The sequence below is a fragment of the Chelonoidis abingdonii genome, chromosome 21 (genome assembly GCF_003597395.2).
Source record: "Chelonoidis abingdonii isolate Lonesome George chromosome 21, CheloAbing_2.0, whole genome shotgun sequence".
Lineage (NCBI taxonomy): Eukaryota > Metazoa > Chordata > Testudines > Testudinidae > Chelonoidis > Chelonoidis abingdonii.
The window spans coordinates 12,433,475-12,448,635 of NC_133789.1; the positions used below are offsets into that span (position 1 = coordinate 12,433,475).

The 15,161-nt window shown below is 50.2% G+C and overlaps 1 protein-coding gene across 1 annotated transcript in view; it reads right to left on the bottom strand.

Annotated features, from left to right (window-relative positions):
• LOC116827586 (alpha-2-macroglobulin-like protein 1) overlaps positions 1-15,161 on the bottom strand; it is a 92,542-nt gene that overhangs the window by 61,085 nt on the left and 16,296 nt on the right. The window contains exons 7-10 of the mRNA XM_075059818.1: positions 6,867-6,951; positions 5,759-5,921; positions 4,129-4,182; positions 2,674-2,840 (exon numbers count right to left, since the gene is read on the bottom strand). Coding sequence (XP_074915919.1) covers positions 2,674-2,840; positions 4,129-4,182; positions 5,759-5,921; positions 6,867-6,951 — 469 coding nt within the window. The remainder of the gene's footprint in view (positions 1-2,673; positions 2,841-4,128; positions 4,183-5,758; positions 5,922-6,866; positions 6,952-15,161) is intronic.

Here is a 15,161-nt window from a genome sequence, read left to right on the forward strand (position 1 = left end):
CCAATAACAACGAGACTGGGGATCTCACAGCAGTCAAAGTGACCGTTTGAGCAGGCAGTCCCATCATGCTAGGCGGGGTGGGTGTGCCGCTGCGGGTGTCGGCCAGTGGAGTGTGAAAGCAGCCCTGCCGGCCTGATAAAGGGGCTGGTTACACGTGGACCTGACTTCCTCCCACCCCCAGGCCAGGATCTGACCAGTCCCCCTTCCCTGCCTGTACCCCTTCCCTGCCCATGCTCATGCCAGCAGGGCTCCTTGGGGCTCTCACTTCCCACCCACACGACTGCCCCACCCCAGCAGGGACTCCCCATTAGGTCCTTCCCTCCCACTTACCCTTTCCCTTTCCCTCTGCTAAAAGATACACCTACGGGAAGCCCGTCCTGGGAAGGTCCCAGGCCAGCTGTGTCAGTGAGGGAAGACCCACTATATCACAGGTACTATCTTCATCCAAGCGAATGCGAGCTTCTGTGCACGGGGGGGGCTTTTTTTAACTTTGGGGGGCCAAGGTTAGTCCGACTGGGAGCGGCAAGTACATGACATTGCTGCCTGGCAGGAGGCTTCGCTCTCCATGTTTTTTCTTAGCCTGGTCACACTTATGCTGTTAAACCATTTTTAACAGCGATTAAATCGATTTAACGCTGCACCCGTCCACATCTTACACTGTTCTGTTATATCAATTTAAAGCTCTTTAATCAATTTCTGTTAGCTCCTAAAAACGAGGAGTAAACACTAAAATCATATTACTAACATATCGGATTAGGGCTTAGGTGAGCGCAAATCGACGTATTGGCCTCAATTATTTACCAGTAGCTACCCACATGCACGCTCCAGAAATCGACGCTAGCCTCGGACCATGACGCAACACCTTACCGGAATTAATGTGGCCTAGTGTGGACGCGCCACAACTCAACTTTATAATATCTGTTTCATAAATCGGTTTTTTTAAGCTAACTTCGGAATTTATCCTCGTAGTGTAGACCTAGCCTTACAGTGGCCAGAGGGGAGGCTGTGATCTGCCATGATGATGTTGTGACATCATTAAAGCTGCGTAAGTGTGCAGGCGTAATCAGGCCCTGGATCCAATTCGGGTTTCCTATCTGTCAGGCTGGTGGGGACTGGCAGCTGGTGGGCTGGGCCGTAGGACTTCTTATGGCTCACCTTTTTCCCCACATATCTCAGGTGCGCCTCACTTTATCCTCCTAGCCCCCAGGAGGCGACGAGGAGCGGCTCCTTCCTTATTGTACAGATGGGGAACTGAGGCACGGAGGATGCTCAGGGTCGTCTGTCTGCATGCAAAACCCTGCCGGCAAGCGGTCTGTAGTCGAGTCCAGCTCTGCTGCCTGGGGCTTTTGTATTATGCCCCGAGGGGCTAAAGAACAGTTGTAGACGCTCGGCTGGAGCCTGGGCGTCTGTGACCCTCCCCCCTTCCCGGGATCTTACGCTGGAGCCCGACTTCGACCTGCTGGTTTGTAGCCCCACAGCACAAGCGGGGTCAGCAGGCTGGGCTCAGGGACTCGCCGGCCGCAGGGATTTCTGCTGGGCCGTATCAGTGACTTGGCAGGGTCAGCCTGCGGCAGGAGGCAGGGACTTGCCCCCGGTCTCTCCAGACCTAGGCTAGTTCCCCAGGTTGATGGGGGCCGCATTCCTGAATCAGCAGCTTCTCATTGCGACGGGCAGATCTCCCCGAATGCTCTCAGTCCCTGGGGAGGTGGGGCGCCGAGTGGAACTTAGCGCCAGTTGTTACCATATGACGGAGGACAAGCACCAGGGGATCTGTGATGGGGCACGAGTGGCCGGCTGTTTTACATCTCAGTCCCACCCACAGCAGCCGCCATCCTGCACAGCGCCCCTAGCGCCGCGCTGGGTACAGTGGTGTCAGGCTGACTCCAGGTGAGAGCGCCCCCTGCCTGCTGATTTCAGACCCAGATTTTCTATTGAGTGTCTCTCCTTCCCAGCACTACCAGGCCAAGCCTGATTAGAGACCCGCTGAGCTGACACCTGCGGGCCTGCGTTGCAGAGCTGCTGCTAACGGGCTGTGATTCTCTCCCTCCAGACGACAGCAACGGCTGCTTTTCCAGGAAGGTGGGGATGGCTTCCTTCAACCTGACCCACTATGGCTACAGATGAGCGCTCCAGGCCAAAGGCCTTTCTAGTGGAGGAGGGGACAGGTGGGGACTGAAATCAAGCACCACGTGCATGCCCCAGGCAGCCCCCAGCACTAAACCCCCAGGGGCAGAGGGTTCTCACTTGCACATGTGTCATGTCATTCATTAGCCCAGCTGCTTTAGAGACGGCCCAGAAGTAACGTTGGGGGGTTGTATCTTGGCGTGTTCTGTTCAGCCCATCACTGGGGGTCGATCCCTCTACTGAGTTTCAGACCTGCGCACGTTTTCATGCAAAGACTAAACACCCTCCCGCGAGTGGCCTCTGGCTGTGACTGAGCTGCAGAGTGGATGACGGCCCCCAAGGGGCCTGTTTAATTGGCTTGGGGCCCTGAAGTCACCAGCCTTATGCACAGGTTAGCACTTGCATTCAAAACTGCCAGTGGCTAATCGCTTAGATAGTTAAATGAACCCCAGAAAACTCCACATTTAACCAGAAGAATCCTGATTTCAGCAGCGCCCGACACCCGTTTGGTGAAAACTATAACTGTGGGTGGCCTCCCCACAACGTTACCCTCGGGTGCTGACATCAGCGATGGCAAAGTGGCTGAGGATGAGCGAGTCCAGAAACAGCAACGGGTCACTGGCACTTTCTGAAAACGGCCCTTTCTTGCGCAGGCCCTGTGCCATGAGCCTTGTGTTCGGGGTCAGCTCTGGGGCCACTTCATAAAGGGCTCTCTGCTGTGGAAAGGGCCACAGAGCCAGGAGATGAGACCCTGCTGTCAAATGTCACGTGGCTGGTTTGGGCATTAGCCCGAGGGGAATGGTGGATTCTAAATTTTCTAGTTTCCAGATTCTTGCAGGAAATCCTTCTCTGTCCCCACAGAACCTCCCAAATTCTCCCAAATCACACCCCCTCCAGTCCAGTAGCGAGGGGGGTAGAAATGCTGGCGGATGTTATGAAGAAATCCGGGATTGTCAGCTGAGCTCGTGGTGTTGCTTCCCAGCACATTTCTCAATCGTCCCTCCCTCTCCTGCTAGGGGTGGAACTCAACGCGGAACAAGAGCTGTGACATTTGTTGCTAAAATCGCTCCAGTGACCTTGAGACGCTGACAATACTTACAGGGCGGAATCCTACACTGCAAGGTAACGGATTACCGGTGTGACAGAGTGGATATGCTGTACCACACTGAACCTCCATTGATGTTGACTGCTTGCGGATGTGCTGCACTTTCTGGTGCCCAGTGCCCTGTGCACTGGGAGATCGGATGCATTAGCTGTGCTCTCCATTCCTCAAGCCCCCCCTTACCATGGGCACACATGGGGGTTAAGCAACCAGCCAACCTGAGTTCCTCTCATGGCCTCTGACGGAGAGACAGAGCAGCAAGCAGTGTCACTCTCCTTCTCACTGAAGTTTTTCTTTTACATTTGTAAATAGTCATTTTGATCAATAATAATCGTTACTGGAATAAGGTTTAATTAGTTTAAGTGAACTCTCCCGTTTTAGCTTTCCTCTTGTCCGATGGAGCGGCTCCAGGCACCAGCGCACCAAGCACATGCTTAGGACAGCAAGTCATGGGGAGTAGCCTGCTGGTCGCTTGTGTGAGAGATGGGGCAGGCTGGCCAGCTTTCAGTGGCATGCCTGCGGGTCCGCTGGTCCATGGTTTCGCAGCAATTTGGCGGCAGGACACCGATTGCCAGCACCGCGACCTCCACAGGCCATCTCATGCCGCCGAAATCCGCATAACCAGCAGACCTCCTGCAGGTGTGCCGCTGAATCCACATGGCCAGCGGATGCTCCGCCTGCCTGCATGCTTAGGTGGCAAATAACATAAGCTGCCTTCTCCTTGGAGCAAAGACTGTCGGCCATTAGTTAACAGGGTGGGGAGTCTAGCCTGGGAAGCAGGGGACTCTGGAAACGACTTGGGGTCTTGGTTGTATCTGCTGAACATAGCTTAGTGCGATGCTGTGGCCAAAAAGATCTAATGCGATTCGGGAGTATTTAAATGGGACTCTCAAGTCGGATACTCTGTATTTGGCAGAGTGCAACTGATGCTGACTCATTTCCAGTTCCAGGTCCCACTGTCCAACAAGGGAGATAAGATTGAGCAGAGGGTTTGGAGGAAGAGCCCCAAGATGGTGAAAAGAATAGGCAAGATGCCTTATAGTATAGACTCACAGAGTCCTCAAGTCTATTTAGTTTAAGAAAGAGAAGGTTAAAGGTGACTTTGAATTACAATTTGTAATGTAAGATGACTTCAGGCTGAGCTACTAACCTGACTCTAGTGGTGAGTTGTGGGAAAAAGGCCGCTTAGGGCCGGCATCCTCATTTGCATGGGCCACACCCCCCGCGACCTAGCAGATGGGACTGTCGGGCTTGCTTTCCAAACGGGGTTCTTACTTTCAGTTATGGCTTGCTGGATCCGGGCATTCATCTGTTGATGTATGGGACACCGAAGTACTAAAGTGGTATCCGGTTATGTGAGATCATGGACAGTTGTTATGTACAGACTATTCTTGACTTTACCTGATCCTGAGGGACTCGCCCTTGTCCTAAAGAGCTTAGACTAAGCAGGATCATGGATTCCAAATCTATGAATTGGAGACGGTTGGGCGTTTAGGTATGTGACACGGTAATGGGGGGTCTAGTTCTCCAGCCAGTACTGCTTTGACTTTAGTCGCAGTTCTCCTACTGTAATAGCAGATACTGATTGGTTTATTAGCACGTTCTTTGTAGGCTGCAGAGCTGGGCTTTCTGGCTTTTCTTCTGAGTGATTGCTTCCATATCCATTCCAGTTAGGTGTGTGTGAGCTGTGTGCACATGGTCAGAAAATTTTTTACTCAGCAATCACTAGTGGGTTCAAGCTGGCACCCCCTGGAGTGGCGCCGCCATAGTGCCGGATATATACCCCTGGACCCAACGCCCCTCAGTTCCTCTACCCGACCGAGTGTCAGTCGTTGGAACAGTGGAGCACGGCTTAGCTGATCTCCACCTCTCTAGCTACTCGTAGTTTTCTGCGTTTGTTGGTTGTGTGTATATGTTCAAATTTTTTATACTTGCAGTTTAATTATTTCTTTAACATAGTTAGTGTATACAGTTAAGAGGTTTGGGGATAGCCCTTCCCCTCACCCGGTGCGGGAGCCCATGCCCAGGCTCACCGGGTTCAATTGTGCTCGGCCTTCACAAGCCGATGCCATACAGGAGATCCTCGCTGACTCTGCCTTAGTGGTCGGGAATCCCACATCGCGCAGAATAAGTGCCACATTTGCAAGTCTCAAAGCTCGGACAAAAAGAAGCGGGACTTCTTTGTCTTAGAATCAGCTCTGATGGAGGCAGCTCTTACTCCTCCACGCATCGACACCTGAGCGGCAGACAGTCCGCACCAGGAGAAGTTCATCTTCGGCATACCATATGACGCTTTTGTCGTGAGGCGCATATCTCCGCATTGTGCATCCGGGCAGTTGTCGGTGCCGCGGCGCGGTGCCGGGGTACTTAGGCGGGTGTCCGACTGCAGCGTGACAGGAAGCCGCGGGAAGTCTTTAGTGCCTTTTTAACCCGATGGAGAGAGGGAGTGGTGCGAGCAGACATCTGGCGGCGAAGGTTGTGCCCGAGGGACCTTAGCGTACCGTGCGCCTCCGGTCGAGATGCACTTCTCACCTGGTGGCGGACTTGTCTGCCGATCAGTTGTCGATGGTGGACGGAGTACGAGCTGCCTCCATTCAGGAGCTGTCTAAGACAACAGTCCGCTTCTTTTTGGTCCGCAGCTTGAAGACCTTGCAAAGGCGGCACCTTATCTGCGAGCGTGGGATTCCCCGAGGCACTTTAAGGCAGAGTGTGAGGATCTCCTGTAGGCATCGGCTTGTGACCAGGCCGAGCACAATTTGAAACCCGGTGAGCTGGGCATGGGCCCGGCACCGGGTGAGGGGAAGGGCTAATCCCCAAACCGCTCTATGGTAAACACTAACTATGTTAAAGAAAATATAAACTGCAGTAAATTTATAATGAATATACACACAACAACAACGAGAAAAACTACGAGTAGCTAGTAGAGGTGGAGATCAGCTAAGCCGTGCTCCAACTGTTCCAACGACTGAACACGGGTGGTAAGAAGGAACTGAGGGGTGGCGGTTGGGTTCAGCAGGGGCTAATATCTTCGCACTCGGCGGCGCACTACCGGGGTGCCCAGCTGAACCCACCAAGTGTTGCTAGAGTAAAACAATCTTCTGACAAATTGCAACACGCTCCACACAACCTACTGGACAATGGATATGAGCAATTCACTCAAAGAAGAACCAGAAAGCCCAGTCCCTGTAGCGCCATAACAAGACTGCTTAATAAAGCCAAAAATCAGCACTGCTGATTGAGTAGGCGAGAAACTGCAATAAAAAGAATGACAGTACGCTGGGAGAACTAGGACCATCAGACAGACATACATAAACCACAACCTCTCTCAATTCAGTAAGATTTTGGAATCCATGTACCTTGCTTAGCGCGTGCTCCTTGTTGAGGGCGAGTCCTCGGCACATCAAATGTCAAGTCATAGTTCTTAACTGTCAAGATTCACATAACAGATATTTATACTCCTGTCCCAATAACAACGAGACTGGGGATCTACATGCAGTCAAAAGTGACCGTTTGAGCAGGCAGTCATCATGCTAGGCGGGGTGGGTGTCAGATCCTGGCCTGGGGGGTGGGGGAGGGGAGTCAGGTCCAGGTGGTACCAGCCCCCCCTTTATCAGCCCGGCAGGGCTGCTTTCACACTCACTGGCCGCACACCCGCAGCAGGAGCGTCTCATCCAGCACCGTCACCACGGGGGGCAGCTCCAGGGTCATTTTGAACTTGGGCAGCACTGGGGGGCAGAGAGGAATGGGGTGAAACTGACCCGCAGACCCAGCTTGGGGGTTTCATAGCGATTCTCAGCCTTGGAGCTTCTCCCTGGGTCATGCAGCCCCCCACCAACCTACCAGCCGGGCGGAAAGGGGAAGGGCCCAGAAATGGAGCTGGGCTGGGAAGAGGTTGCAGGCTGCAGCAGTAGGGTTGCCTGGTGTTGGGTTTTCAACTGGGACACCTGGTCGAAAAGGGACCCTGGCGGCTCCGGTTGGCACCACAGAACAGGCTGTTAAAAGTTCGGTCAGCAGCTCAATGAGGCTAAGGCAGGGTCCCTGCCTGCCCTGGTGCCACACCACTCCCGGAAGCGGCAGCATGTCCCCACACCGGCTCCAACCCATAGGGGCAGCCAGGGGGCTCCACACGCTGCCCCTGCCCCAAGCACTTGTTGGGGATCAGGGTGGTGGGAGGCAGTTGGAGGGGTCAGGAGCAAGTGTCTGGGGTGAGGGTGGGGGTAGGTGGCAGTTGTTTCAAGGGAGACATCAGAGCTCTTCTCTCCCCCTCCTCCACAGGAGCCAGAGGAGGTTTTTGGGGGGGAGAAGATGGAGTGGGGGACTGCTGACATTTCCCTCCCCCTCCCAGCAACACCAGCTCTGGGTAGGGTGTTTGTGTGTGAAGAGCCGCTTGTCCTCCAGGAGGAACAGAGGTGGGGCTGGGGGGCACAGGGCAGATGTGGGTGGGGGCTGGGCTGGGCAGGGCAGAAGTGGGGTTTGGGGACACAGGGTAGATGTGGGTGGGTGTGACGATGCGGTTCTGGCGGGACCCAACTGAGAGTGCCAATTCAGGACCAATTGCTTAAACAGGGTCATTACAGCCTTAGGCTGGGGTTTTTCTACTTCTAAGGCAAACCAAACCAGCGGACAAAAATGACTTCGGTTTCACCCCACTAGCTAACCACAAGCAATTTCCTTAGACACTCCAGTTTCCCAGTATCACCACCAGTGCCAACCGTCCTGAGGATGAATGGTTATGAAAACCAACACCCCAATAAAAGAAAACGGTTCTCTCGATCCCAAAGAATCAAGCCCCAGACTCAGGTCAATATACACATCAGATCTTATCCACAAATCACACTGTTGCGCCAATCCTTTAGAATCTAAAATCTAAGGGTTATTCGTAAAGGGAAAAAGATAGAGATGAGAGCTAGAACTGGTTAAATGGAATCAATTACATACAGTAATGGCAAAGTTCTTTTTAGTTCAGGCTTGTAGCAGTGATGGAGTAAACTGCCGGTTTAAATCTAGTCTCTGGAGTATCCCCCACTGGGATGGGTCATTCAGTCCTTTGTTCAGAGCTTCAGTTTGTAGCCAAGTTCCTCCAGAGGTAAGAAGCAGGATTGAAGACCAGATGGAGATGAGGCATCAGCCTTTTATATGCTTTTCCAGGTGTAAGAACCTCTTTGTTCTTACTGTGGAAAATTACAGCAAAATGGAGTCTGGAGTCATGCGCTTTGAAGTGTGAGTGTAGTCACAGCGCCAGTGCTGGGAGAGAGCTCTCCCAGTGCTGCACATACTCCACATCCTGATGAGGTTTAGCTTGCAGCTGTGCTCCCAGCGCTCCCCGCGCTGTGGCACTGTTTACACTGGCGCTTTACAGCACTGTATCCTGCAGCGCTCAGGGGGGTGTTTTTTTCACACCCCTGAGAGAGAAAGTTGCAGTGCCAGTGTAGTCAAGGACTGAGTTACAAGGCGTATCTGCCTTCTCTCCATAGGTCAGTTGTGAAGCTGATGGTCCTTAATGGGCCATCAAGCAGGCTAGGCAGAGTTAACACCACCAGAAACACAGCACAAATTTGAAATACAGATAGTACAGAGCCAATACGCATAACTTCAACTACAAAATGATAGACATATAGACACCATAATCATAACCCGCAACCCATAACCTGGTCTTAGACACCTGATATGACTCCCTTTACATAAGATTTGGTGCCACTACAGGACCTTGGTTGCAACCATGTTCTATATGGTCCCAGATTATATCAATAACATCACACCCCCAATGCAAAATTGATGCAGGAAGGGATGACAAAACATCTCTGACTGCATCCCAAGAGCCCCCCATCCTTGGGTTTGTCTTACTACAGCTACTTTATCCATACAAGCCCTGGCAAATATTTGGAACCCAATTAACATCAAGTCAATGTAGCTGTAACCCTTCTGCCCCTCTGAGTTGGCAGCAACAAGGGCCAGGTTCAGTATCCAGGGGTTCTGTTTCAATAACACAATACAAAACCAACTCGAGCCCCCACCCAGTGACCTGGGACAATTACATAACACCCCCCCGGGTGCCTCTAGGAGGCAATACTTCCCGACTCGCAAGCACAGAGTCCGAGTGTAGCAAAATCCTTTTAATAAAGGAGGGAAACAATGCAGCATTACGTTGGGGAAACACCACAAACAGGATTATAACACAAACCATGAGCAAAAACCCACCTCCAAGTTCGTTTGGCAATGTCCTTTCTCCTTTAGGGCGTTAAGTCCAATCACCCCAAAGTCCAACAACCCAAAAGTCTCTGGTCAGTGCCACCCTAGAGTTCAAAAGTTTATTTGCAGAGTTTTACCCACCCAACCTGGATGGAAATGGGGGGTAGGGGGGCACACACACACAGGGTGTTAAGGGGCACGTTACATGGGCCAGGGCCAACTGCTCTGCCTCTCCGTGGAGCTCTGCTGCAGCCTTCACCATGACCAGCTCCACTACACTGGCTGTACCGCTCCTCCAGCCGACCCGTGAGCCACTCCAGCCATCCCCACCAATCGCTCCACTCTGCTCACTGTTCCATGGGCTGCTCCAACATGCTGCAAACTGCTCTGCTCTGCCACCCACTTAGCGATAGATCTTCAGGCTCCCCCACTAGTTAACACAGCACTCAGTGATCTCAGCTCAGTAAGTTTAGCACTTTTAGTGATTTCAGCTTGTAGTAGGGGAGCCCTGGTGCTGGTGCACCATTGGCCCAACGTGAATTCAGCTCAGCAGCCTCTAGATGGACTCCTAATAGAATCAAAAGTAGATCTGCTTTTCAATAAGGAAAGGGAATCCCATTCAGGACCAAAGTCCAGCCCCACCTCTCTCAATTCACTGGGTTTTGGCACTCATGTCCCTTGTCTAGCAAGTGCTATTTACTTGATGGTGAAATTCTCTGTCACAAGGCACTTTCATAGTTCCTCATTCACATAATCAGGGTGCCAACACTCTATTCCTCCTGCCCCAATAACAAAGAAATTGGAGATCCCACAGCTGTCAAAGTAACCATTTTAGGCTGCCGTGGGCTATGCTAGGAGGGATGGGCGTGCCTATGCAAACACGATCAGTCCCTGAAACTCTTTTCCACACTCACTATAATTCACCAGCAGATGTCAGGGTAGAGCTCATCCTGACTCTGCTTACATAGCTATTAATATTGTTCATAGTACAGGAATCTTGGCATCTAGCCATGCAAGCAATATGGCATTGTGCCTCAGTTTCCCTTTTCACACAGCACATTAGGTCTGGAATGTCTTTTCCCCTGTGAAAAGTTTTAATACTGTTTACAGGTATTAACTGTGAAACATTAATATAGCAAGGCCTTTTCACATAAAGTGTGTTTTCATGTATTCCTTTCAACATGTTCAAGGGATTTTCCAAAAGATTAGGCACATTGTACATTCTTACAGTTCTTGGTTAATAGCAACATATTAGTTACAAAAATCACCATTGCAGTAACAACAAATTCATTGCAAGTGTCCATCTACAATTATGTTTCTCATGCCACACCTTTGGCTCAATACCTGTGGGGTTTGGGTATTTTAGAGTTAACCTGTGGCTTTCCTTTGCAAAATTCAGTTTTCCCTTTCCTCCTTGTCCTGCAGGGTTAAACCCTGATTTCTCTTGCTTAACAGAATTCATTGGCTGATGGGGTGGGCTCTCTGTGCTAACAGCTATTAGCAAGTCTTTCTTCTCCCTGCCAGTCAGGTAATTTGCATCAACACAAACACTAGCTTTTACTTCTTAGCTGCTACCCATTCCAAGGCTGGACTCTGTTTTACAGAGACCCACACAAAATCCAAAGGGTTGGAGGGTGAGAGTCTGCTTGCTCTTCCCTGCATCCTCAGCATTCAGCCATAAAAACCATTTAGCTCTGAAACACCAGCAACCAAATCTGTCCTTAGATCCTGAAGCACAGACTGCTCACTCACAGAACTAGCATGGAGACATTTTCCTGTCCCAACACATTGTTTTCCCAACAAGCTGGCCACACACAGCACTTGATTATAGGGCTGCTTAACTTTCTTAACAGCTTCTACTCCATCTGAGACTTCTTAAAGCTACCCACACACTGGATCTTTTGCGGCTTTCAGGCAAACTTACACTTTGGCTACACTTGAAATTTCAAAGTGCTGCCACAGCAGCGCTGCGGGAGTGCTGCCGCGGGAGCGCTTTGAAGTGTGAGTGTGGTCGGAGCACCAGCGCTGGGAGAGAGCTCTCCCAGTGCTGCACGTAAACCACATCCTCTACGGGTGTAGCTTGCAGCGCTGGAAGCCGCACTCCCAGCGCTGCGGCACTGATTACATTGAGGCTTTACAGCACTGTATCTTGCAGCACTCAGGGGGATGTTTTTTCACACCCCTGAGCATGAAAGTTGCAGCGCTGTAAAGTGCCAGTGTAGCCATATAGACTTTCTGGATAACAGGCTAGAAGCATTCTCCTTCCCTTGGCCATGAACAAGTTCAGGAATCTTTTTCTTCTTGCTACAAGTTGTTAAACTGTCAGTAGGTAACACAATTAAATCACTTTTCTGCTCTCCTTGTGCCCTGGCTAGGATATCACCCTGATCAGACAGAGTTGCTACACCCTTCTCCAACCACACGTTAGCAACTGGCAAACTACAAGCACCAGAATTGTCTGGTCTCCGGAATTTTGCTACGACACTAACTGGATACAACCTAGTTACAGTGCCATCCTCCCCAGCAGACACACACTTAGGACCATTCACTTCCTGGGCTTTAGTTGAATCCAGAACCAACTCTGAGACAACTGCACTATTCTCAACCTTTCAGCCTCCACAGACAGAGAAAAGCTGGAGACACATTCTCCTTTACCAGACACACAGCTTGGGATTTCACTTCCCTTATCCCAGCACACCGGGCTGTTCACAGACAACTGCTTGGAGACCGAGGTAGCGTCCTCCATAGGCAAGTCAATACCCCTGACAGACATGGGCATATTCCCTTCACTGTTACATCTCTCCACACAGGAAACAGGTAAGGGATAGGGACACTCATCTTCCACTATCCCTGCCTTCCCAAACTGCTGACTAGACAAAGCCATCAGCTCACAAGGCTGCCTAGGCTCTTCCAAAATCTCCTTGTTCTTCTCGCCCTCTGCTTGATCTAATTCCAGATTCACTTCTGAGACATTAGATAGACATTCAGCAACTTCATTCACAGCCAAACAGCTACTTTCCAAAGACAAGCTTTTGGAAACACCCTCCATAGACACAACCTTAGGATTCATCCTCTCCTGTGCCTGGTTTGTGTTAACTTGACTGAACATGGCTTTAATATCATTCCCAATCATAAGATCCTTAGGGATTGTGTCTTTTACTCCCACAACCATGGTGCCCTCAAATCCCTTCCATTTTAGGTGGCTTTTAGCCAAAGGCACCCTGACAAAATACTCAGATAGGGTTACAACAGTTACACTTTCATCTGGCCAGTAATTTTCCTCCCTGACAAGACTCCCTTTAACTAAAGTAATATCTGCTGCAGTTTCCCTCCCTGCCACACATCTCGCTCCAGTCACTGCTGCACTGCTAATAAACTCTGCATTATTGTTCCGATATTTAGCTTTAATATGTGTTTTAAGGTCAAATTCTTCAGAGACCACGGAAACAGCATTTGCACACAGGGCCCCAGCGCCAGGCTCTGTGTAGCTTGTCTGTGAGTTTATAACATCAGGATTAGCATTTACTGTGGCATTTGGGGTTGCTGGTTTTGGGCTGCCCTTCAGGGTCAGGCAATCTGGTCTGATGTGGCCAATCACACCACAGTGATAGCATTTAACCTATTTAGACTTGGGGTGAGAGTTCCTACCCTCTGGGCCCCCATGAGCTCCTCCAGAAGAGTCAGGGCCAGGTTTACCTTTAAATCCTTCCCTCCTCTTGAACTGGGGAGAATGGTGATCAGCTTTCCCCAGAGGTTTACACCGTTCTCAAGCCCTGTTTTGGGTATGGGCATCCGCAATCTCTGCAGCCCGTAGGACTGACTCCGGGTCCCTATCACACATAGCTGCTGTCATATCGTCAGGCACAATGTCTCAGAACTGATCTAAAGTTATTAAATCCAGCAGTTTTTCAAAACTCCCATGCGCCTTTGCTACCATCACCCACTTTTTAACAAAACCCCTCAGCTTATGAGCACATTCTACAAAAGTACAATCATGAGACATCTTAAACTTTCTAAACTTGACTCTGTAAGAATCAGGAGTAACCTTGAACCGCCTTAACACAGAATCTTTAAACCGCCCATAATCCAAGGCTTCTTGTTCCCCCAAATCATTAAATACCTCCCTGGCTTTTCCAGTCAGCCTGGTTAGCAGGACAGGTATTCGCTGATCATCGGGGATCTGGTACAGATTGCAGAGGCGTTCAAAGGTGGACAAAAACTCCTCTATATCCTCAGTATCGTTCTAAATGGGACACATCCTTTCCCAGTTTTTCTCGTGGCGGTGGGTATGTGGAGTACTGGGTGGCGATGACTTTCTCCGCTCTTCCATTACTTGGAGCTGCAGTTTGGCCGTTTCCTGTTCCATCTTGTGAGTCTCCTGCTGCATCTTGTGAGTCTCCTGTTCAGCAGCCAGCAGCTCCAGATGCCCCTTACGAGCTCTCTCTTCTCTTTCATCAGCCTCCTTCTTTCTTTTATCAGCTTCTTTCTCTAATTCAGCTACTTTTCGCTTCTCCAGCAAGCGAAGATCTGTTAGATTCCGTTCATGCTCAAGTTGCAGTTTATCTTTTGCCTTTTGCCCTCTAATTTTTTCTGCATCCTCAGGTAAGGGCTGCATTCTTACTCCCTGATCATTAGCCATTAACAGATTTCTGAGTTCTTCCTTTGTAGCTTTCTTTCTAAAACTTATCCCCTTTTCTGAACACAAATTTTCCAGGGCTTTTTTGCCAGGTCCCCCATACACTTTTTGCTCAGCCATTGCAGCAGCTCTTTAACCAGTCAAACTCTCAAAACCAAAATTCGAATTTAGATAGCGTGGGGTTCTGACCCAAAGCTTAACTGACCTAGTTCTGTGGATCCAAGCAACTACACCACTGTGACGATGCGGTTCTGGCGGGACCCAACTGAGAGTGCCAATTCAGGACCAATTGCTTAAACAGGGCAATTACAGCCCGAGGTTGGGGTTTTTCCACCTCTAAGACAAACCAAACCAGCCAGACAAACAGGACTTTAGTCTCACCCCACTGGCTAACCACAAGTCACACAAGCAATTTCCTTAGACACTCCAGTCTCCCAGTATCACCACCAGTGCCACTCATCATGGGGATGAACGGTTAAGAAAACTAACAGCCCAATAAAAGAAAACGGTTCTCTCGATCCCAAAGGACCAAGCCCCAGACCCAGGTCAATATACACATCAGATCTTATCCACAAATCACGCTGTTGCCAGTCCTTTAGAATCTAAAATCTAAAGGTTTATTCATAAAGGGAAAAAGGTAGAGATGAGAGCTAGAACTGGTTAAATGGAATCAATTACATACAGTAATGGCAAAGTTCTTAGTCAGGCTTGTGCAGTGATGAAGTAAACTGCAGTTAAATCAAGTCTTGGAGAACATCCCCGCTGGGATGGGTCATTTCAGTCCTTTGTAGAGCTTCAGCTTGTAGCAAGTCTCTCCAGAGGTAAGAAGCAGGACTGAAGACAAATGGAGATGAGGCCTTTGCCTTATATAGGTTTTCCAGGTGTAAGACACTCTTTGTTCCTACTGTGGAAAGTTACCAGCAAAATGGAGTCTGCAGTCACATGGGCAGTTTCTGCACACTTGCTGAGTCACAGGCGTATCCATGCCTCCTTCAATGGGTCATTGTGTAGCTTGATGGTCCTTAATGGCCATCAAGCAGGCTAAGCGAGCTGACACCTACTTGTCTGGACTGTGTCCCCAGAACTCAGCACAATTTGGAAATACAGACA